The sequence below is a fragment of the Podarcis cretensis genome, assembly GCF_951804945.1.
Source record: "Podarcis cretensis genome assembly, chromosome: 15".
In the NCBI taxonomy this organism is placed as follows: domain Eukaryota; kingdom Metazoa; phylum Chordata; class Lepidosauria; order Squamata; family Lacertidae; genus Podarcis; species Podarcis cretensis.
Window position 1 is genome coordinate 22,322,627 of NC_137185.1, and position 23,148 is coordinate 22,345,774.

The window sequence follows — 23,148 nt, forward strand, 5'->3', positions numbered from 1 at the left end:
TCTAGTCCACCGTCCTGTTCTCACAGTGGCCAAGCAGATGCCTGCAAGAAACCCTCAAGAAGACGCAGGGACACCCTGCAAAGAAATCAGGAGGAATACTCATTGTTGTATAACCTCCTTGGGAAGATCAAAGGCTCAGTGAAGACCAGGCATGGTCTAACCTCCTCAGAAGCTTTGTGTAAGTCAGTGAGGACGAGTGCTCCACAAACAGGACATCTGGAAGCACTTTGGCCAACAGATCAATGCAGGCTGAAGGGGAAAGGACCAACTCACCATAAAGAACTGGCAGAGCGTGATGTGGGGGAAGATATTGTGAGCTTTGTTCTTCCCGCACAGTTGCTTCGACTGCTGCCAGAAGTCGGAGAGCTTCTGCGCTAAGGGGCCGGTGGGACGCAGGTAGAGGACGTACTCCCGAGGCAGGGGGTCATCGAGAAAGGGGTCGCATACGTGTGAAAACAGCCTGTAAGGGAAAACAGGGGAAAATGAACAGCCGTTGCAAGAGAGGAGAAGAGAACAAACAAGTCTGGCAAATGAATGCAGTCAGAAAGGATGACCAATACAGAGGCCAGAATGCAAAAAAAATATCAGTCTGGAGCGAGAAAGAAACAGTCCAGAATCTAAGAGTCTTGCATGCATTCCTGGGAAGAAAGGAGGATGCTTTATGCAAGGTCAGACTAAGGATCCATTTAAAGGGAAAGCTGTCTGCAGACAAACACTGGCTTCCTTGGCCTGAAAAGTGAGATGAGCACCACAACCCCACAGTCGCCTTTGACTGGATTTCACCGTCCAGGGGTTCCTTACCTTTAAAAAAATAATAATATATGGATCCATTTACTTTACTTTTGGCCACACTGGCTTGCTGCAATGACTCTCCAGGATGTCAGTCATGTAAGTTAGCAAAAGCTTTATGGGAAATGATGTATAATGAGTTGAAAAAAATGCTGAAGATAACTTTTGTGATAAAACCAAAAGCTTTTCTTCTAGGTATAACCGGTGGAGAGGTACCCAATGAACAGAAAAAAAACTTTTTATGTACACTACCACAGCTGTCTGAATGATTTATGCCTAAAGATGGAAAGAACAAACAGTTCCAACAAAAGAGGATTGGCAACTAAAATTGATGGAGTACATAGAAATGACAAAGCTTATTGGAAGAATAAGAAATCAAGATGAGAGACTTTTTAAAAGCAGAATGGGGAAAATTTATTGATTATTTGAAGATACATTATAAACAAATTAAAACATTAGCAGGGTTGATATAAACACGGGCGTTAAGAGATAATTAAAGGGGAAGACGAAGGAAAATTAGTAAATAGGTTTGAATTGGATATGCAGTAATAAAAAGATATAAATTAAATAACCACAGAAAGGAGGGGAGGGAAGTTGTGGGAAATGCAAATTAAATTTGTAAAGGTTCTGTTTTTCTCGTTAAATGTGGTAAAATGTGAAAATGAAAAATAAAATTAATTTTTTTGAAAGGATTTCAGGCAGGGAATTAAACCTGGGACCTTCAGCCTGCAAAGGAAATGCTCAACCACTGAGCTCCAGCCCTTCATAGAGCACCAGAGCTCTCCAGATTCTTTGTCCTGAGGACAGCTCTTGGTGATATTTCAGAAGTTCTCCTTGCCAGCTTTCTAGAACAGATTTCAGGGGGTGCAGTGGGAAATGTGGTGGTGGTTCAGGAGCTCTGGGTTGTGGGTGAAAATCTCCCATACCCAGATGGAAGCTCTGCCCACGGCTGTTTGGCTGCAGCTCTTGATGTGGGGGCAGGCCATGCGCCTCCATGTATGGAAACAGCATTCCAATCGCCACGACTGACAGCGCTGCAGTGCAATGGCACCACACCATATGCTCTCCACTGTCCCTGTTTACAAGGGACAGGACTGCCCCCCCCCCTCAGTTTCTGGAACATGTCCCTAGGAAAACGCCATCTCCTAGTCTGTTCCTCCTTTTTGCCCTTGTGAAATGCCTTGTGAAAACCTGGTTACAGTGAGATCTAGGCTGCATCAACAGAAGTATACTGTACTGTCCAGATCGAGGAAAGTAATGGGACTACTCTATTTTGCCTTGGTCAGGCCCACACCTGAGGGCTGTGTCCAGTTCTGGGCACCACAAATTAAGAAGGATATTGACAAGCTGGAACGTGTGCAGAGGAGGGTGACCAAGTTTGCACCGGGAGCTCTTGTAATTCAGCAGCAGAGCATGCAGGGCACTCCAGGATCAACCCCCAGCATCGCCAGGCAGGATGGGGTGGGGAAAAAGAAAACAAAAAGGGCCCCTTCTGGAGACACTGGATAACTGCTGATGGTCAGTGTGGGCAATGATGAAGCCCACAGTCTGATACAAGGCATCTTAAAGGTAAAGGTAAAGGGACCCCTGACCATTAGGTCCAGTCATGGCTGACTCTGGGGTTGTGGCACTCATCTCGCTTGATCAGCCAAGGGAGCCGGCGTACAGCTTCCGGGTCATGTGGCCAGCATGACGAAGCCGCTTCTGGCGAACCAGAGCAGTGCACGGAAATGCCATTTACCTTCCCGCCAGAGCGGTACCTATTTATCTACTTGCACTTTGACGTGCTTTCGAACTGCTAGGTGGGCAGGAGCAGGGACCGAGCAATGGGAGCTCACCCCGTTGCGGGGATTCGAACCGCTGACCTTCTGATTGGCAAGCCCTAGGCTCTGTGGTTTAACCCACAGTGCCAGCCACGTCCCTTGATGTGCACTCCTATTCCAAGTACTTTCTCCTGATACGGATATCAAAAACCTGATTTTTCAAGAGTGTAGAAGGTCATAATTCATACCAACCAGTCACAAGCCGCCTGGACGCTTCGGCCTCCTGTAGACGCCAGAGCTTTCTGCCTGCAGGAAAGGAAGGACGGGAAGAAAGAAAGACCCACTGTCAGCGCTCTCAGCTAGCACTAGATGGCAATCGCAGGGTGAAGTTGCTGCCGTTCCTTTGAACAAGTTAGCAACAGCTAGGGGTGAAAGTTTGCCACCCTGATAATAATAATAATAATAATAATAATAATAATAATAATAATAATAATTTATACCCCGCCCATCTGGCTGGGTTTCCCCAGCCACTCGGGGCGGCTTCCAAAATAATATTAAAATACTGTGATACATCAAACATTAAAAGCTTCCCTAAACAGGGCTGCCTTCAGATGTCTTCTAAAAGTCTGGTAGTTGTTGTTCTCTTTGACATCTGGTGGGAGGGCGTTCCACAGGGAGGGCGCCACCAGGATTCTCCCTCAGGAGGGAGCCAGGATTCTCCCTTGGATTATTTAAAATTTACCACCTTCAATCTATTTTCATTCCCCTCTCCCTTGGAAACTTTCGCTTGCACTGAGATTCCTGACTGATTAACTGGGGAAGGCGAGTCCAGAAAGACTGAGAAACAGCTCATGCAGAAGTCTGCAGCTGCAGTTTAATGGCAGCACAGTTTTCGCTGGCTGCACTATCACAACACCAGTAACTCTTACGGGAGGGGTAGGGGTAAAGAGGCAGCAGCGGGCGGCATGTGGAGAACTCTGAGACCAATTTCCAGCTTCCCAATTATTTTCCAGCTGCTGACTTTCTCTAAAAACAAAAACGGCCTTTGTTTTTGTTTTTTGTTTTGTTTTGTTTTTGCAGTCAACACCGCAGGCTGTTTCAGAACTATTTTCTGGCTGGTAATAGCAGCCATTTACTCTTTTATAGAGTCTCGCCTGAAGCCTGAACTACTGCGGTTGATCTATAAGCCCACCTTTCCTTGAAGGAGCTCAAGGTGGTGTGCACTGTCATATTCCAACCACCGCCCCTGCAATTTGTATCCTTGCAAGAGTGAAACAAATATCTCAAATTCCTGCTCAGCCATAGGTGGCCTTAGGACCAACACTCTCTCAGCCTAAGCTAGATCACAGGGTTGTTGTGAAGTTAAAATGAGACAAAGGCAATAACTACACATACTGCCTCAGCACTGAGCTCCTTGGAGGAATTGGAGAATATAAAAAGTATAACAACAAAGAAGCAAACAGCCCCAAACACTTGCAGCTGTGTGTATGTGTATTTCCATCAAGAATGAAAATGGAAAGGGATTAATCTTCCCTTGCTCTCTTTATCACAGTCCTGATCTAAATCTAAATCAAACCCCCAGCTTCTATTTAATTTAAGGAAGAAAAAACTGCAGAAGATCACGGATTGAATTCAAGTAGGTTCTACTCAGAGTAGGCTCACTGAAATTAATGAACCCACCACACATGGTACTTCTATTTTGCATCTAGTTGGGTCCTCAGTGACGGCACCGTGGTGCGAACACAAAGGCTACATTCACACCACACATTTAAAGTGCTATGACGCCACTTTAAACAGGTATGGCTTCCCCCCAACAAATCCTGAGAAGTGTAGTTTGTTCAGGGTCCTGACAGCTGTTAGGAGACCCCTCCCCATCCCCCACCCCACCCCATTCCAGAGCTGCAATTCTGCAAGTGGTTTAAGAGTCAAATCCCTCTTCCCAGGCAACTCTGAGTGTTGTAGCTCTGTGGTGGTAGCAGGGGTCTCCTAAGAACTTTCAGCACCCTTAACACAACTACAGCTCCCCGGGTGATTTGGGGGAAGCTGTGACTGTTCAAAGTGTTATCATACTGCTTGAAATTTATGGTGAGAAGGTGGGCAATCTCTCTTTCTCTCCAAAGAGAGATGCAGCACACACCCTCTAAGATTTGCAAGATATAAGCCTCTTCTTAGCCTCCACACTGACATCCTTTGCATTTATTTATTCATAAGATCTTTCCATATCTCCACACACACACCCTTTTTTATAGCTTACACATATGTAAGGCAAACCCCACCCACTCTCTCCAGCAAACAATGTTCCCTCTCTCTCAAGTTATCTGTGGCATCGAGCATCTATTTGCATTAAAAAGTTATTTCCGCCAAAGACCTTCCTGGCTTTAGCATATGCCAGTAATAGCATCACTAGGAGCAAACTAAGGGGAGTCAGGTAGGAGTTGGCTGGTTATTTTCTTTGACAGCCACCAGCCACTAACTGGCTCCCTCCAGTCTCCCAGCACTGAGTGGTACATGACAGAGCAGGAAAGACCTGCCACCTCAACCCACCCACAGTTTTTGCTGACTCACTCCATTGAAAAAGAGAAAATTCCTGAGGGAAACCCTGCCTTGCGCTCCCTGCTTTCCAGAGCAGTGGGAACATGCGATGGGTAGCAGTTTACTAAGCCTGCTTTCTTGCCAGGAAACACTATGGGAGCTAGGTAGCGCCTATTATTATTGTTTATTAAATTTATATTGCACTCTTCCTCCGAGGATCACAGGGCGGTTCACTGTACGAAACCACAAAAATACATAACAATACAAACAAACCAATAATCCCCACCCCTCACCGAAACTACACAAAGTTTAAAAGGCCATAAATTGTTTAAGTAACCAAAGGTCTGGGAGAAGAGGATTTTTTTTCTTTTTGCCTGGCACCCAAAGATATGTAATGATATCTTTTCCAATACCTGTGTCATTATCAGATACCCAAACTCTTGTTTAGGCTTTTTTTTTGCCTTCAAAATAGTAGACACACACACAAAAGAGCAGATACATGAAGATACAGTCATGGTTCCCCTCCCCTCCCCATAATTCTGGGAGCTGTTGTTTTGTTGGGGCGATGAGAGTTCCTAGGAGACTCTTGCTCCCCTCCCAGAGTGGTTTTGACATTCAATTCCTCTTACAGGGAACTCTGGGAGGGGAATGGGGGTCTCTCCTAAAAGCTCTCAGCACCCTTAACAAACTACAACTCCCAAACTCTTTGCAGGAAACCATGGCTGTTTAAAGTAGCAACATAGTTCTTTAAATGCATGGTGTGAACGTGACCGCTCTCTGTTTTTAATTTTCTTAACATTGAATACAGTGGTACCTTGGGTTACAGACGCTTCAGGTTACAGACTCCGCTAACCCAGAAATAATACCTCAGGTTAAGAACTTTGCTTCAGGATGAGAACAGAAATCGTGCTCCGGCGGTGTGGTGGCAGCAGGAGGCCCCATTAGCTAAAGTGGTGCTTCAGGTTAAGAACAGTTTCAGGTTAAGAATGGACCTCTGGAATGAATGAAGTTCTTAACCAGAGGTCCCACTGTATATCAAACCATTTCATACACCAGGTTTGCTTTTGCTGGTTTGGAATAATTTATTTTATTTTCAGCTCAATCTTTTCCCCCATCACTTCTTTGGTATGTTGGGAGTTAAGGGATACAGGAAACACTGACTCCTTGCTCAACAAAAGCTGTAATGCAGTTCGCATCATTGATATGAGAGAGAGAGGGAGAGAGAGAGAGAGAGAGAGAGAGAGATGGCTTCACTTGAGGCTTCTTGGCCCTAACCAATACTTGGGTGGGAGGCAACCTGCATACTCTGATCTCCCTGGAGAAAAGGGCAAGGCACACCCACAAACCCTCTGGCATTGGGCACCCCCCATTCCTTGCAAACCCACTTGCTCCTAAGGCAGGTGCCAGACGCTTCCAGCTCTCTGCATAAACCTCCAATGGAAAAAGCACATCCCCCTCGCACTATGTAATGTTCACGGCCACATAATGGTTTTTGCTTCCCATACATTCCATTACGGAGAGTAAGCAGTAACCGCAAAGGATGTCCATTCAATACAGAGGTGCATGTCAATAAATGTAAAGGTATAATGGCGACATTTCCATTTACTTGAGAGGAAGCTATTGCAATAGGAAATGAGGCATTAGCTCTTAAGAAAAGCAACCAGACTCTGAATAAGTGGCATGACTCTTTACTGGAATGGTTATTAGTCTATTAGAATAACATGAATGAATGTGTGTGTGTATATATACACATAGACACATACACACATGCATAAGTACGCAAAGTTGTAGAATTTCTCATGTTATTCCCCCTAATGTATGCATACTTTCCCTTTTATATATGCATTATTAATATACATATTTTGTTTGGAGAACTGTGTTTCCAAATCTGGAGAAGTGGCAAATTTTGAAGGATAACTTCTTTTTTGGGCTATATATTGCTGGGGGTGGGGGAGAGAGGACACGAGGTCCTCCAAATGTTGACAACTCCCATCATTCCTTGCCAGTGGCCATGCTGACTGGGTCTGATGGGAGTTGGAGTCCAAAATATCTGGAAGGCATCAGGTTGGGGAAAGCCAGAGGAGACTAACTTAGTTAATAACTAAAGCAATAAAAACATAAGAAGAGCCCTGCTGGATAAAGCAAATTAAGTAGTTAACCAGATGCCTTTGGAAGCAGTGAGCAAAAGAGCCCTCTGCTCTCCTGTGTTTTCCAGCAACTGGTATTGAGAAGAATTACTCCATCTGCCTCCATCTGTGGTGGAAAAACATAGCTATTGTGACTGGAGAACCCACTCACGGTTTTTAACTCCATGGATTTGTCTAATCAACTTAAGTTTCAATAGGTCTAGTCTAAGCATGACTGACCAAACTGCGGGAGGCAGTGGAAGACAGGAGTGCCTGGCGTGCTCTGGTCCATGGGGTCACGAAGAGTCGGACACGACTAAATGACTAAACAACAACAAGCATGACTGAATCTGGATCCAACCTGCTATGTGTGGTGATGGATTCCTTTTTTTAGAAAATTGCATTTTATTGTTTTCAAATATCCATAAAGAAAACAACAACCAACTCTCCCACCCGCCCTGACAGAAGCACAGAGTTTCAGCACATGAATCATTTTAAGTCATTCCAGTTATGAAATAAAAGTACTGTTCCACAAGTCACCATGTGCCACCGGAGGCCTATAAGAACATAAGCAAAGCCTGCTGGATCAGGCCAATGGCCCATCCAGTCCAGCATCCTGCGCTCACTGTGGCCAACCAGATGCATTTGGAAAACCCACAAGCAGGTTCAAGCACAAGAGCCCTTTCCCCTCCTATGGTTTCCAGCAACTGGTATTAAGAAACATTGCTTCCTCCGACCACGGAGGCAGAGTATAGCCCTCACGACTAGCAGCCACTGATAGCTTTCTCCTCCATGAGTTTGTCTAATCCTCTTTTAAAGCCACCCAGTTTGGTGTTCCTCACTGGTTCCTGCAGGAGTGAATTCCATAGTTTAACTACCTTCTTGTTTCTGTCCTGAATTTGCCGACGTTAAGCTTCATTGGGTGTATTCTATCATGTCACCTTTTACTCGCCTTTTCTCTAAATGAGAAAGCCCCAAATGTGACCAGCTTTCCTCATAAGGGCGTCATTCCAGGCCCTTGATCACTCTGGTTGCCCTTTTCTGAACATTTTCAAATTCTATGGTAACCTATAGGTAAAGGTAAAGGGACCCCTGACCATTAGGTCCAGTCATGACCGACTCTGGGGTTGCGGCGCTCATCTCGCTTTACTGGTCGAGGGAGCTGGTGTACAGCTTCCGGGTCATGTGGTCAGAATGACTAAGCCTCTTCTGGTGAACCAGAGCAGTGCACAGAAATGCTGTTTACCTTCCCACCAGAGTGGTACCTATTAATCTACTTGCACTTTGACGTGCTTTTGAACTGCTAGGTTGGCAGGAGCAAGGACCAAGCAACGGGAGCTCACCCCGTCATGGGGATTTGAACCACTGACCTTCTGATCGGCAAGCACTAGGCTCTGTGGTTTAACCCACAGCGCCACCCGCATCCCATGGTTGCCTATAGTCATGTTCTATTGATGCTGCATATAAAATAAAGTTATGCCAAGCTGAATGAGAAGCATTAGATCTCTTGCCCAGTTCTCAGGAACATGCGTTGTCAACTTGTCCCCTGATATTAAATCCCAGAGTTGTGAAATACAGACTTCAAATAGATCTGGATGTAAAGTCCTCCAAAATTTTGCACTGGTAAGCCCTGCCACAGTCATTAGCTAAGCAATAAGATCTTTACGAGAAAGGTCTTGAGCAATATCTGTGTGGTACAATAAAAGTTTGGGGCCTGAGTGTGCTTTGCAGGCACTCACCAAAGCATATCAAAAACCCTTGTCCATGGTTCTGTAGATGCTGTCAGCCTGCACGAAACTGGCTTGTACATGAGGCACTGTAAACATCACATGACATACTGGAGGCAGTAAGGAGGATTGCCCCAAAAGCATTCCTATGCATCTCTGGACCATGTCCAAACATAGCAGCCAGTGTGGTGTAGTGGTTAGGATGTTGGACTAGGATCTGGGAGAAAAGGGTTCAAATCCCTGCTTGGCCATGAAGCTCAATGGGTGACCTTGAGTCAGTCAATGCCAATCAGCCAATCCTACACCACAGGGTTGCTGTGGGAATTAAACAAGGAGGGAGAGAACCCTATACAGTGGTACCTCGGGTTAAGAACTTAATTCGTTCCAGAGGTCCGTTCTTAACCTGAAACTGTTCTTAACCTGAGGTGCCACTTTAGCTAATGGGGCCTCCTGCTGCTGCCGTGCCGCCGGAGCACGATTTCTGTTCTCATTCTGAAGCAAAGTTCTTAACCCGAGGTACTATTTCTGGGTTAGTGGAGTCTGTAACCTGAAGCGTCTGTAACCTGAAGCGTCTGTAACCCAAGGTACTACTGTATGCCACCTTGAGCTCCTTGGAGGAAAAGGTGGGATATAAATACAACAAAGAAATCAATAAATAAACAATCTGCAACTATACAGTAGGACACACTCTAGAAACTGCATTTAATGGTGTTGTGGTTTGCCTTATGATGGAAGGTACCTGAGTTCCCTACTCAGCCATGAAAACAATTGGGTGACCTGGGGTAGTTTCCCCCTCTCCCCCTCTATTTCAGCCTAGCTTAGGATCTACTGAAGAATAGAAGAACAGCCACATACACTGCCTTGGAGGAAAAGTGCAATAAATTAGGCTTTGTTCCTAGGGTATGGTCTGAAGACGCATGGGGTGGTATTGCACAAGGATTTCTGTTTGCACAATGGGACCATCTCCTCCCCGTCTGCGCAACCTGTATCCTCCCCTACAACTGCTCCAGAAGGCTGGGGAACAGATTTAGAGGGTGCATGGAAGGAGGAAGAGGGGGAGAATGTTCCATTGTGCAAGCAGAACTCCTTATGCTAACAGAACAGTCATGTGCCACTACAATGCCTGCAATCCATGATGTCACAACTTTGCTGCAGTTAAGCAGGTCTGGGGTTTAGTGAGTGCCTGGGAGGGAGACCATGTGGTGCTGCTTTGAAGATAGGTGGGACAGACCACGGAAGTGGAACGGGGAAGTGTTTCCTCTTGCAGCTTTCAGAGGTTACTACCCTCTTTCTTAATTATTATTTTTTAAAAAAACAAGATTTGCAAATATAGCAACAAAAACAAAACAAAACAAAACCTCAAACTAAAACACATAATAAGAATGCCATATGTGCAAGAAGACTAAAAAATACAAGGTAAAAAAGAAGCATAAGAAAGAATGAATAGTGTAAGACATATCCCATGGTGGGATACAAAGTTCGTATTTATTCTAAATATATCAAGTATTCATAAACACTGCCATGAAAAAAACCCATATTTAATAGGAATGCACCAACCATGAGATTGTAAATCACAAACAGTCCCCAAACAGATGCAAAATCTGAGAGGTCTGCATGGCCCCTGGCAGCACGTATATTATGGATCAGTTTTTCAGAGATTGCAATAAAATGACTTTTTAAACCACAGAATGCATCCCTTCCATCCTTGAGCAATCACAAAATGACTGGCGATGAGCAGATATATAATTAATCATTGACAGATAAGATCAGCATTAGCACCCACCACAAATGGGTAGAAGTAGTAACTTGGGGTCTAACGTGACCTATTTCAAGAGGCACAAACTCACACCCAATACAAGAAAGAGAAAAAACAAACAAACATGGAGCTCTCTTCTTTGCCAAAGATGCTCCAGCAGCAATGCACAAGCTGGAGAAGCAATGGAAAGAGAGAGAGAGAGAGAGAGGTGTTGGGGGAGGGCTATAGGATACGTTGACTCTGCTGGGCGCTCAATATTTCGGTTACGTAACCTCTTGCAGGCTGAAGATCGCTGTGTCTGCTGCAGAGGCTCCCTGTCTCCTCCGCACATGTGTGCCAGCCTTTAATCTCCTGCTTGGCTGGCTCCTTAAATCAAAAGCGTGGATGGGAAGCACAGCAGTCTCATTTAAAGGAGAAAAATGCAATGGGAGAGATAACCAGAAAAATGTGCTGTCTGGTTTGCCCCACCGCCCGCCCCCCTCTCAAAGGGGTCTGTTGCTGCTGCCTGACATGAGATCATTAACCCACATGGCCTTGAGGAAAAGGCAGGGGACATTCTAAGAATACAGATAATCAGAAGTTTGGATAAAACTAGAAGGCTGCCTTGAGAGCTTCAAGGACACGGAATTACAGGGGCAGGGGAAATGCGCCAGCAATTAGCACAGAGATGGATAAACTCACTCCCCTTCCCCCAGCTCAGGTCTCAGAAGTGCCGATTTGCTACAGACCACATGGAATCCATGTGGGTCATGGCATAGGGGCTGTTCCAAGGGGGACAGCAGCCATTCGGGCTCCCTGTGTGAGGCACATGCTGACTTCAAATGATCTCAGCATTTCTTTTTAAAGCAACGTTAATATTGTATATATATATATATATATATATATATATATATATATATATGCATTCACAGATTGCATTGTTAGGAGCACACTTATAAACAGAAGACAGTATATGCTGAGGGGCTCCTCACTTCCACTGCAGGGATGTAAGGCAAAGAAGGGGCAACTAGGAAAGCGCTGTTTTTGTAATTAAAATAAAAGGAAAGGAAAATAAAGAAAAGAGAGAGTGGGAATGCAGTTGGAGGTTTCAAATACGCCTGCAAATGCACCATCTGGAGCTGCAGTGATAGCCAGGAAAGGAAATGGCTGTCGTGTTGATTTGAAATAAATAAAGTTTCTCTCCCTATGTTGGAAGACAAATAGGATATGCACACGCCCTGCTCCCCTCCTGTTTTCTACGCAAAAGCGGGTGGGAGGCTGGAATCAAAACCTCTCTTTCTGTTCTCTGAAGCCACAAATGGTGGGAAGTTCTCAAAAAATTTTCTCATTAAGGTCTCTTTTGGGTCACGGGTAGTGCAGGGCACTTGCTCACTCCTGAGTAAGACGAACAATGGATCAATCATCCACCATAAGAGGAACCCCCGCTGGATGAGGCCAATGCCCCACCTAGTCCAACATCCTGTTCTCAAAGTGGCCCACCGTATACCTGTGGGAAACCTGCAAGCAGGACCTGAGCAGAAGAGCACTCTGCCCTTCTGTGGCTTCCTGCAGTTGATACTCAGAAGCAACTATGGAGGAGACCATGACAGATCAGGCTCCTCCCAGACCAACTCCTGCCACATTCCCCCTTTAACTGTGTACATAAGAAGAGCCCAGCTGGACCAGACCAATGACATACCCAATACAACACCCTGTGGCCAAGCAGATGACCAATAGGTAAAGGTAAAGGTACCCCTGCCCGTACGGGCCAGTCTTGACAGACTCTGGGGTTGTGCGCCCATCTCACTTAAGAGGCCAGGGGCCAGCGCTGTCCGGAGACACTTCCGGGTCACGTGGCCAGCGTGACATCGCTGCTCTGGCGAGCCAGAGCTGCACACGGAAACGCCGTTTACCTTCCCGCTGGTAAGCGGTCCCTATTTATCTACTTGCACCCGGAGGTGCTTTCGAACTGCTAGGTTGGCAGGCGCTGGGACCGAGCAGCGGGAGCGCACCCCGCCGCAGGGATTCGAACCGCCAACCTTTCGATCGGCAAGTCCTAGGCGCTGAGGCTTTAACCCACAGCGCCACCTGCGTCCCTATACAACTCCCAATACAACACCCTGTGGCCAAGCAGATGACCAATAGGAAGCTCCAAAGAAGGACCATTTCAGTTCTGTTTCAGATATCTCCAGTCAAGATTGTTATTTCTTTTCTCTTTTAAAAAACCTCTTCAATACAAACACATCACATCAACCCAACAAGGGACACGTTTCGTTCTAAAAATGGTGGTGTTAAGATTTTCTCCCCTCTCATTTTAAAAATGGTTGTTTGGGGGCTGGTACTGGTTGCCCCCAACAAGCCAGAGACCTGCTGTTCTGGGGAACTTGGTTGCACGGCTCTCCCTGGGTCATTTTCCCAAATTATAAGCAGAGATCTTGACACGCTGTATGGCTGCACCAAGCAGCAGCCCTGTGGCTTCAGTGAGGTCTGAACCATCCTGCCCAACACGTTTCTGAGACTCTACCTTCAGTTCATACAAGGAGGAAGAGGCTGCCATGGCTTAAAGGGGAAGGTGCTGGTGGCGATAAAAAGAGACTGCTCACATTTCATCCACACATCACTTTAAACCAGGCCCATCCAACTCCCAAGAGGCTGCGATCTACTTCCAGTATATATATATAAAAACTGGCAGTGATCTGTCATTGAGGATTGACCAGACTTGTTGAGCTTTTTTGGGGAGGGGAGGGATTGAGCAAAGCTGTTTTTAAGGGGGGATGGCATAAAGCACTCACCTAAAACTCCATCGCTAACAAACACACACAGCGCTAAAGCCAACCATCGTATTCCCAATCGCCAACATGAAATGCCAAACACTGCCCACTTGATGCGTCGGAGGGACAGAGAGAGGGGAGCATTGATTTAATCCCACGATTGATAAGGATCCCAAGATCAACCAGGATCACCTGGGGTCTACCTGTCAATTGTGGTCGACCTGTTGAACATGTCTGCTTTAAACCTTAGGTAAGGCAAACCATGGTTTAAATGCGGCAGGATAGTGCACGCTGCTGAAACCATGGAGCCTGGGCTCCAGCCTTGCTATTAGCTGCAGTGAACCTCAGAAAACCAGTTGCTGGGAATTGCAGCAGGGCAGTGTGTTGGTTGTGCTCATGTCCTGCTTGTGGTCTCCCCAAAGGGATCTGGTTGGCCAACCTGAGAACAGAAAGCTGGACGAGATAGGCCACTGGCCTGATCCTGCAGCCTCTTATTTATTTATGAGCTAAGCCATGGTTTGGTTTAGTGCAGGGGTCCCATGGACCCCAGTGGCCCACTTGGTCAGGTCCTGTGCACCATGCTAAACCGGTGCGGAGCAAAGCGGGGACCGCCTTCTGCAACACTGGCCAGCTTCCCATTGGCTGCAGGAAGCTCCTGCAGCCAATAGGAAGCTGCACATGCCTCCTCCGCACCAGAAGGAGCGGCAGAAATAACATTTGCGCATGCGTGCATGCACACGCGCACACACACTCCGGCCCACCGCAGCGTCTGCCAGACCGTAAACCAGCCCAAGCCACAAAAGACTGCTGACCCCTGGTTTAGTTCAATGTCCAAACCTGGGCTTGTAGTTTGTTTCTCTCTATATAAAACAAAAAACGAAACATCACAAGCTGTAACCAAGGTTCATTCTTGGTTTCCTGCTCATGGCTGGCATGGAGAAAAACAAACCATGAGCCTAGGTTCAGGTGTAATGCTAAGCTCATCCATAGTTAAACTCCCAGCAGCAGGAGCAGGGGAGGAGTGCAATGCCCACAATTTCAGCTGGGTGCACAACCACGCACCTTTAAACCATTGTTTGGTTTAGTTGTTGTTTAAAGTGCCATGCGAACAAGGCCTTTAAATGTCTTGGCACTATGGACTGTGAATGGCAGGTGTGAGTGCTTAAGCAGAGGCCGACTCATTCAAGAACATGCATATCCTGACTCCCCAACCATTTGATGCCATTTACAAAACACTCTTAACATTCATAAAAGGGGGGCAGTGGAAGCTGGGTGAGAAAAGGCATATTTCGGGTTATAATGACAGCTCAGATTGCAGCAGCTTGCCTAAACAAAGAGACAAACTGCAAGGGTGGAGAAAGGGGGTGTGGGGAAGAGATCTCTATCTTTTCCTCTTACACAAATGTGTGTGGGGAGGAGGGGGGAGTGATTTTGAAAGGGAAAATCCCAAGCTTCCGCTGTACCTCTTTACAGCCTCCAATGGCTGTTTGTTCAGTACGTGCCTTTTTGTATCACCATCATATTATACTGAGTTGTATCCTGCCTCTTCCCCAGACAAGGACTCAAGGCAGCTTACACAAATTAAGACAACACAGATGAAAACGCAAGATAGCTAAAAACGTAAAAAGGCAATAGTTTAAAAGTAATCAAACTATAATAGAATTAAAACAATACAGTGGTACCTCGGGTTAAGAACTTAATTCGTTCCAGAGGTCTGTTCTTAACCTAAAACTGTTCTTAACCTGAAGCACCACTTTAGCTAATGGGGCCTCCCGCTGCTGCCGCATCGCCAGAGCACAATTTCTGTTCTCATCCTGAAGCAAAGTTTTTAACCTGAAGCACTATTTCTGGGTTAGCAGAATCTGTAACCTGAAGAGTCTGTAACTGAAGCGTCTTGTAACCCGAGGTACCACTGTATAATAAACAGATCTATTAATATACAGGTAGTAAAAACTGCACAGCACTATTTAAAAGCCCATTTAAAAGCAAAAACAAACAAACCAGTCCCCAAAATCCTGTTGGAATAAAATAGGCATCACCTACCAGAAGAAGGACAATGAGGAGGAAGCCAGTTCAGCTTCTCTACAGAGAGAATTTCAAAGTCTGGGAGCAACCACCAAGAAGTGAGCCTTTATTTATTGTTTAAAGGGGGGGGGGTTAAGCTGCCACATCTCTTCTGGAATCTGTATCTACAGTCCTGGGGGTGCTATGGAAGAGACCCTGTTTCTTCACACCATCATCCTGATCTCCCTGGATGATGGAGTTCTGAACATCTACCTGATGTCTTCATTAGATACAGTGGGGGGGGGGGGATATAGCAAAGAGCAGCAGCATCTAGTCACATCAGCTGGTCATGTAAACTCATGCACACCATGCACAGTTGGTGCATTCTCTCACTGCTTAAACTGAGATGCGGTTTTGTACCGTGTTTATAGCAAAGCATGGAGTTTCAGCTGGAGATATAAAACCGGAGGATTAAAAACAAAGGATCAGTGCACTCTGCCTGGAAGCAGAAGACCAGAGTGGAATTTGGGTGAGAGAAGCCCCTGCTGATGAGCCACTCCCAACAGATGGTAGAGGGAGAAGGACCATGCCCACAGGCCCTGATCCCAACACCTCTGCCCCACTGGATATGCGGTATTGCAGACCGCATGGAAGCCCCCATCCCAGAGGCGCCATCTTCTTAAGGGGATTGAGGGGGCCCATGTGGGCCAAAACTGCCTCAGCCCCTAGGAGATGGTGCACCTGCCCCATCCACAGAGGCTCCCTTCAGCAAACATGCAGATGTGGTACCCAATAGATTCAAGAGACATAAGAAGGCCTCGTCTACACAGCCCCCAAGAGATTACAGAACTCGTCTTAATCAAAAGAATTCCAGTCAAAATCCTTGACACTGATGTGCAGTCAGATTGAGTCTAGCGTGACCACATTTGGTAAAAATGTCCCAGAGGGAAGTTAGAGATCGGCTGCTGAAAAGGCAAAGCTGAGAGACTGGGTGGGTGGGAAAGGGAAGTGTTCACACAGGAAGAAGGAAGTAGAAGATCTGAGGAATGAGGAAGGAAGGTAATTGTACAAATGTTGCTATGTCCAAGGGTAACACATAGTTTGTCCTGGTGGAACCTTTCAGCTTCATGGTGCTTTTGGTTCCCCCAGATCTCCTATTCATGAAGCTGTCATCTGCGCATGCCTGCCCATCTAAGCATGTGCAATGACTGAACAGCACCATTTGAATTGACATGGACTGTGGCTAATGTGGTATTGAACATGGCTTCGAAAAGTAGAAGTGGGAGAACGCTGGATGCAGAGGAAGCAGTAATGGGAACAAACCCTGACTTAGGACGCTCTTGGGTGACCTTGCGGATGAAGCCACCTTAATGCCAAGGCAGCCCACCTGTTCATACGGTTCAGGAATGGGGAACCTGTGGTCCTCCAGTTGGCGGTGGACTCCAACTCCCATCAGCCCTGGCTAGCATGACCAAGAGTCAGGAACTTGTAGTCCAATGCCACCAGGAGAGCCACAAGTCCTCCATCTCTGATCCAGTTGCTCCTGGAAGCAGGCCTCTGGGATCTCTGGTAGATGTCCTGTTAGCCAAGACCACTGTAGCTGGAGATGACAAAGAGTGGCCCCAGGGTCACACACACCACCACACCAGCACTGCAGACCCTCCCCAGGAGAGACTCTCTCAGACTGTGCAAGCTAACAGCAGGCCAGCCAGGCCGGCATAGGGAACAGAACACTTTGAAGCAATGGTGGTGCAGGAAGTGGTCTGGGGATGATTCAGTGTCAAGCCTAATTCTTACCCTGACTCACAGCTGAATCGTTTGCCCCTGTTATAAAGATTCAAGGTGGGGGGCAGAATCAGGAACTATCTTGCTAGGAGGAAGTTCTGTTCTCTGGAAGAGTCACAAAAGCAAGGCCAAAATGATTACACATCATGCTTTTCTGGAACTTATTTAAAGGACTTGGCATCACAGCAGGGATGGGGAGCATGTGGTCTTCCAGATACTGCTGTGAAATGAGGCACATGGTCACTCTAACAGTCAGCCAGCCAAGATCCAAAGGATGGAGAAGGAGAAGGAGAAGGAGAAGGAGGAGGAGGAGGAGGAGGAGGAGGAGGAGGAGTAGTAGTTTGGATTTGATATCCCGCTTTACAGACCCGAAGGAGTCTCAAAGCGGCTAACATTCTCCTTTTCCTTCCTCCCCCACAACAAACACTCTGTGAGTGGGAAGGATGTGCTAATTGCTTACTCACATGTCATCTTGTTGATATGAGAAGGGATGACTCACCCAGTAGTAAGGACTGTTCCAGGAGTCAGCAAAAAGCAGACAAAGTCAAGCTCTGATTCAGATGCAGGTTCTTCATTCACCAAGAGCATGGGTAGGCAAACTAAGGCCCAGGGCCTGGATCCGGCCCAATCGCCTTCTAAATCAGGCCCACGGACAGTCCAGGAACCAGTGTGTTTTTACATGAGTAGAATGTGTCCTTTTATTTAAAATGCATCTCTGGGGTTTTTGTGGGGCCTGCCTGGTGTTTTTACATGAGCAGAATGTGTCCTTTTATTTAAAATGCATCTCTGGGGTATTTGTGGGGCATAGGAATTTGTTCATCCCCCCCCCCAAAATAGTTCGCCCCCCCCCCAAGTTCTGAGGGACAGTGGACCGGCCCCCTGTTGAAAAAGTTTGCTGACCCCTGACCAAGAGGGCTTGGATGAAATAATGGACAACAGAGCCTCGTCCATATGAATAAGAAGGCTTTAAGGAGGGCAAATCCAGAAGGAACTCGCCCTCTGGGTCAGAACCACACTGCTAGCCTCCTGGTGTGCTTGCGCCGAACTGATCTCCCCACCACCTTACCCCCCCTTCCTGATAAGCGACAGCGACCCACCTGCTGGGATGCTAGCTAACAGCTTCACCCCATCCAGAGAGCATCTTCTTGCACCATCCTAACTGCAAGGGAATGCGGGTGGTGCTGTGGTCTAAACCGGCTTGCCAACCGGAAGGTCGGCAGTTCAAATCCCCGCGATGGGGTGAGCTCCCGTTGCTCAGTCCCAGCTCCTGCCAACCTAGCAGTTTGAAAGCACGTCAAAGTGCAAGTAGATAAATAGGTACCGCTCCAGTGGGAAGGTAAACGGCGTTTCCATGCACTGCTCTGGTTTCGCCAGAAGCAGCTTAAGTCAGGCTGGCCACATGACCCGGAAAAGCTATCTGCGGACAAACATCGGCTCCCTTGGCCTGTAAAGCGAGATGAGCGCCGCAACCCCAGAGTCGTTTGTGACTGGACTTAACTGTCAGGGGTCTTTTACCTTTACCTTTTTAACTGTATCCACAGAAGGGGGTGGAGCAGACAAATGGCTGTGCCAGCCTGGAGCTGGCAGAGTGATCAGGCCCAGTGCTGTCACATTGGCAGTGGTGGTGCTGATTTTGGATGCAATGGATTCAGGGCCAGTCCAGCCCCTCAGCTCGCTGCCCTGTAATGCTCGGTTTTGGAGAATCTGCCACCCACACATTCAGCAGCCAGAAAGGAGAGTTTTATACCAGCAGGGTGATACTGGCATCATTCCACAGGTGTAAAGTAACTCATTATTGTTAACTATATAGCCTCGGTCCTGTATACTTGAAGGAGCGTCTCCACCCCCATCGTTCAGCCCGGACACTGAGATCCAGCACCGAGGGCCTTCTGGCAGTTCCCTCATTGCGTAAAGTGAGGTTGCAGGGAACCAGACACAGGGCCTTCTCGGTGGTGGCACCCACCCTGTGGAATACCCTCCCTTCAGATGTGAAGGAAATAAGCAGCTATCCTATCTTTAAAAGACATCTGAAGGCAGCCCTGTTCAGGGAAGTTTTTAATATTTAACGCTGTACTGTTTTTAACATTTGATTGGGAGCCGCCCAGAGTGGCTGGGGAAACTCTGCCATATGGGTGGGGTATAAATAATAAATTATTATTATTATAACTAAATGAGATGCCTGCTGTTACAATACTGAAACAGTTAAAATAAGTTACAGTCCAAAGAACTGAGTGGGTCTTCAAATATTGCTTTCTCTCAGGTGTTTCTCAGCATACCATGCAAACTACAAAATGAAGGTGCCAGACACAGCCCCGTGGAGTGGAAATTCCACAGCCTGGGGGGCTGTCCTAATAATGCGTTGAAAAGAAGTATTTGATTCCTTCAATTCATTTCCTAATTTCAATAGATTTGTATCCTACTTTGCTATACAAAGCAGCTCATTGAAATTAGAAGCAGTAAAATGCAGCACACCCACTCACCCCCATGATAGCCAAACACAGAAACAAACACAGCATTGATAGATTATTATTTTAAAAATCCAGCTACAGAGGCCAAATGCTTGCTGTAAAAAGCAGGTCGTAACTGCCTGCCTGCCTGCCTGCCAGCTAGCCAGCCAGCCAGCCAGCCAGCCAGCCAGCCAGCCAGCCAGCCATCCATCCATCCATCCATCCATCCAAGAAGGAACCTGGGAGGCATCTGCACATGCTCTATGGCCACCACAAAAAAGGCCCTGTCCGTTTGTACCCATCTAACACAGCTTTTTCCAACCGAGTGCCCTCAGGGTATTTTGGACTATGACTGCCAACAGCCCCATAAAGGGTTCTATTTTTTTTTAATAAAATATTTATTAAAGTTTTCAGAAAATGATCTAAGATAGAAAAAACAAGAAAGAAGAGAAAAAAAGAAAAAAGAAAGAATACATACAAAACATACAAACCACATACAATAACAAGTATAATTTCAATCCCTTATATTCATAAAACTTACTTTCCCGACCTCCTCATACCTCCCCTTCCTGTGTTCCAATCTCTAATTAATTCAATTCCGCAAATCCTTCCCCTAATTTCTGTTTAATTTTTTAATCTTTCTTTTCTTGACACCTAATCATTACAGCTGAGAACCCCTTAATTTCTAAATCAACATTGTTCTATCATTCAATAATTTTACAATTTTTCTTAAGATAGTCCTTAAATTTCTTCCATTCTTCTTCCGCCGTCTCTTTTCCCTGGTCTCGGATTCTGCCAGTCATTTCTGCCAGTCCCATATAGTCTATAACTTTCATCTGCCATTCTTCGACGGTGGGTAGATCTTCTGTCTTCCAATACTTTGCGATGAGTATTCTTGCTGCTGTTGTAGCGTACATAAAGAATGTTCTATCCTTCTTTGGCACCAATTGGCCGACCATGCCCAGGAGAAAGGCCTCTGGTTTCTTCAAAAAGGTATACTTAAATACCTTTTTCATTTCATTATAGATCATCTCCCAGAAAGCCTTAATCCTTGGGCACATCCACCAAAGGTGAAAGAATGTACCTTCAGTTTCTTTACATTTCCAACATTTATTATCGGACAAGTGGTAAATTTTTGCAAGCTTGACTATGGTCATGTACCACCTATAAATCATTTTCATAATATTCTCTCTTAGGGCATTACATGTCGTAAATTTCATGCCGGTGGTCCACAACTGTTCCCAGTCAGCAAACATAATGTTATGACCAATATCTTGAGCCCACTTGATCATAGCTGATTTAACCGTTTCATCCTGGGTATTCCATTTCAACAGCAAGTTATACATTCTTGATAATATTTTAGCATTGGGTTCTAACAGTTCTGTCTCTAGTTTTGATTTTTCCACCTGAAAACCAATTTTCCTGTCTAACTTATAAACCTCCATTATTTGATAATAATGGAGCCAGTCTCGCACTTTATCTTTCAGTTTCTCATAACTCTGCAATTTCCACCCATAAAGGGTTCTAATGTGGATCTTAATGCTCAGGCATGTTCAGATAAGACATTTCTTAAGGTCCTTTGCACCTATCCATTTTTAGTAACTTATTTATTGCTTTTTGCAGCTCACTGCAGGATTGAGCTACAAATTTGTATTTGGCAAATAAACCTTGGGCATTACGGGGGGCTATGCAATTGCCACACATCCCCTCTCTTTTTCAGAATAAAATATGTGAATCAACTAAGCAGTGTGCATGCTGCAGGAGCGAAGCAATTAATGCAGACATTTCCACAGAAATAGTTTCATTTTTACTTTTTTAAGGAAAGAGAGATAAGCCCTCAAATGGCAGGGTATGCAATAACGCATTCTGAAACAAGCATGTTTTTTAAAAAATAAAAAGCAGTACCTTTAGGGATACAGGCACAGGGAGATGTAATTTGGTTGCCATAGTACACTTCCTTTTTGCTCTGGAACAGAGAATGATGGCAGAAAGGTTTTTCCGTCTAAAATTATTCATGATGCAGACAGCTTTATGGCGCAAATCAGAACTTGTTTGCCTGTAGCCTTGAGATATCACCACCTACTCAGAAGCAACTATGGAGGAGACCATGACAGATCAGGCTCCTCCCAGACCAACTCCTGCCACATTCCCCCTTTAACTGTGTACATAAGAAGAGCCCAGCTGGACCAGACCAATGACATACCCAATACAACACCCTGTGGCCAAGCAGATGACCAATAGGTAAAGGTAAAGGTACCCCTGCCCGTACGGGCCAGTCTTGACAGACTCTGGGGTTGTGCGCCCATCTCACTTAAGAGGCCAGGGGCCAGCGCTGTCCGGAGACACTTCCGGGTCACGTGGCCAGCGTGACATCGCTGCTCTGGCGAGCCAGAGCTGCACACGGAAACGCCGTTTACCTTCCCGCTGGTAAGCGGTCCCTATTTATCTACTTGCACCCGGAGGTGCTTTCGAACTGCTAGGTTGGCAGGCGCTGGGACCGAGCAGCGGGAGCGCACCCCGCCGCAGGGATTCGAACCGCCAACCTTTCGATCGGCAAGTCCTAGGCGCTGAGGCTTTAACCCACAGCGCCACCTGCGTCCCTATACAACTCCCAATACAACACCCTGTGGCCAAGCAGATGACCAATAGGAAGCTCCAAAGAAGGACCATTTCAGTTCTGTTTCAGATATCTCCAGTCAAGATTGTTATTTCTTTTCTCTTTTAAAAAACCTCTTCAATACAAACACATCACATCAACCCAACAAGGGACACGTTTCGTTCTAAAAATGGTGGTGTTAAGATTTTCTCCCCTCTCATTTTAAAAATGGTTGTTTGGGGGCTGGTACTGGTTGCCCCCAACAAGCCAGAGACCTGCTGTTCTGGGGAACTTGGTTGCACGGCTCTCCCTGGGTCATTTTCCCAAATTATAAGCAGAGATCTTGACACGCTGTATGGCTGCACCAAGCAGCAGCCCTGTGGCTTCAGTGAGGTCTGAACCATCCTGCCCAACACGTTTCTGAGACTCTACCTTCAGTTCATACAAGGAGGAAGAGGCTGCCATGGCTTAAAGGGGAAGGTGCTGGTGGCGATAAAAAGAGACTGCTCACATTTCATCCACACATCACTTTAAACCAGGCCCATCCAACTCCCAAGAGGCTGCGATCTACTTCCAGTATATATATATAAAAACTGGCAGTGATCTGTCATTGAGGATTGACCAGACTTGTTGAGCTTTTTTGGGGAGGGGAGGGATTGAGCAAAGCTGTTTTTAAGGGGGGATGGCATAAAGCACTCACCTAAAACTCCATCGCTAACAAACACACACAGCGCTAAAGCCAACCATCGTATTCCCAATCGCCAACATGAAATGCCAAACACTGCCCACTTGATGCGTCGGAGGGACAGAGAGAGGGGAGCATTGATTTAATCCCACGATTGATAAGGATCCCAAGATCAACCAGGATCACCT

At 46.3% G+C, this 23,148-nt stretch overlaps 1 protein-coding gene across 2 annotated transcripts in view; it reads right to left on the minus strand.

Annotated features, from left to right (window-relative positions):
- Positions 1 to 23,148, minus strand: part of UBASH3B (ubiquitin associated and SH3 domain containing B) — a 90,049-nt gene that overhangs the window by 26,344 nt on the left and 40,557 nt on the right. For both annotated transcript variants that reach the window (XR_013833339.1, XM_079954713.1), the window contains exons 2-3: positions 2,805 to 2,858; positions 274 to 460 (exon numbers count right to left, since the gene is read on the minus strand). Coding sequence is in view for 1 of the 2 variants with exons in the window: in XM_079954713.1 (XP_079810839.1) it covers positions 274 to 460; positions 2,805 to 2,858 (241 nt within the window). In the remaining variant the exon portion in view is untranslated. The remainder of the gene's footprint in view (positions 1 to 273; positions 461 to 2,804; positions 2,859 to 23,148) is intronic.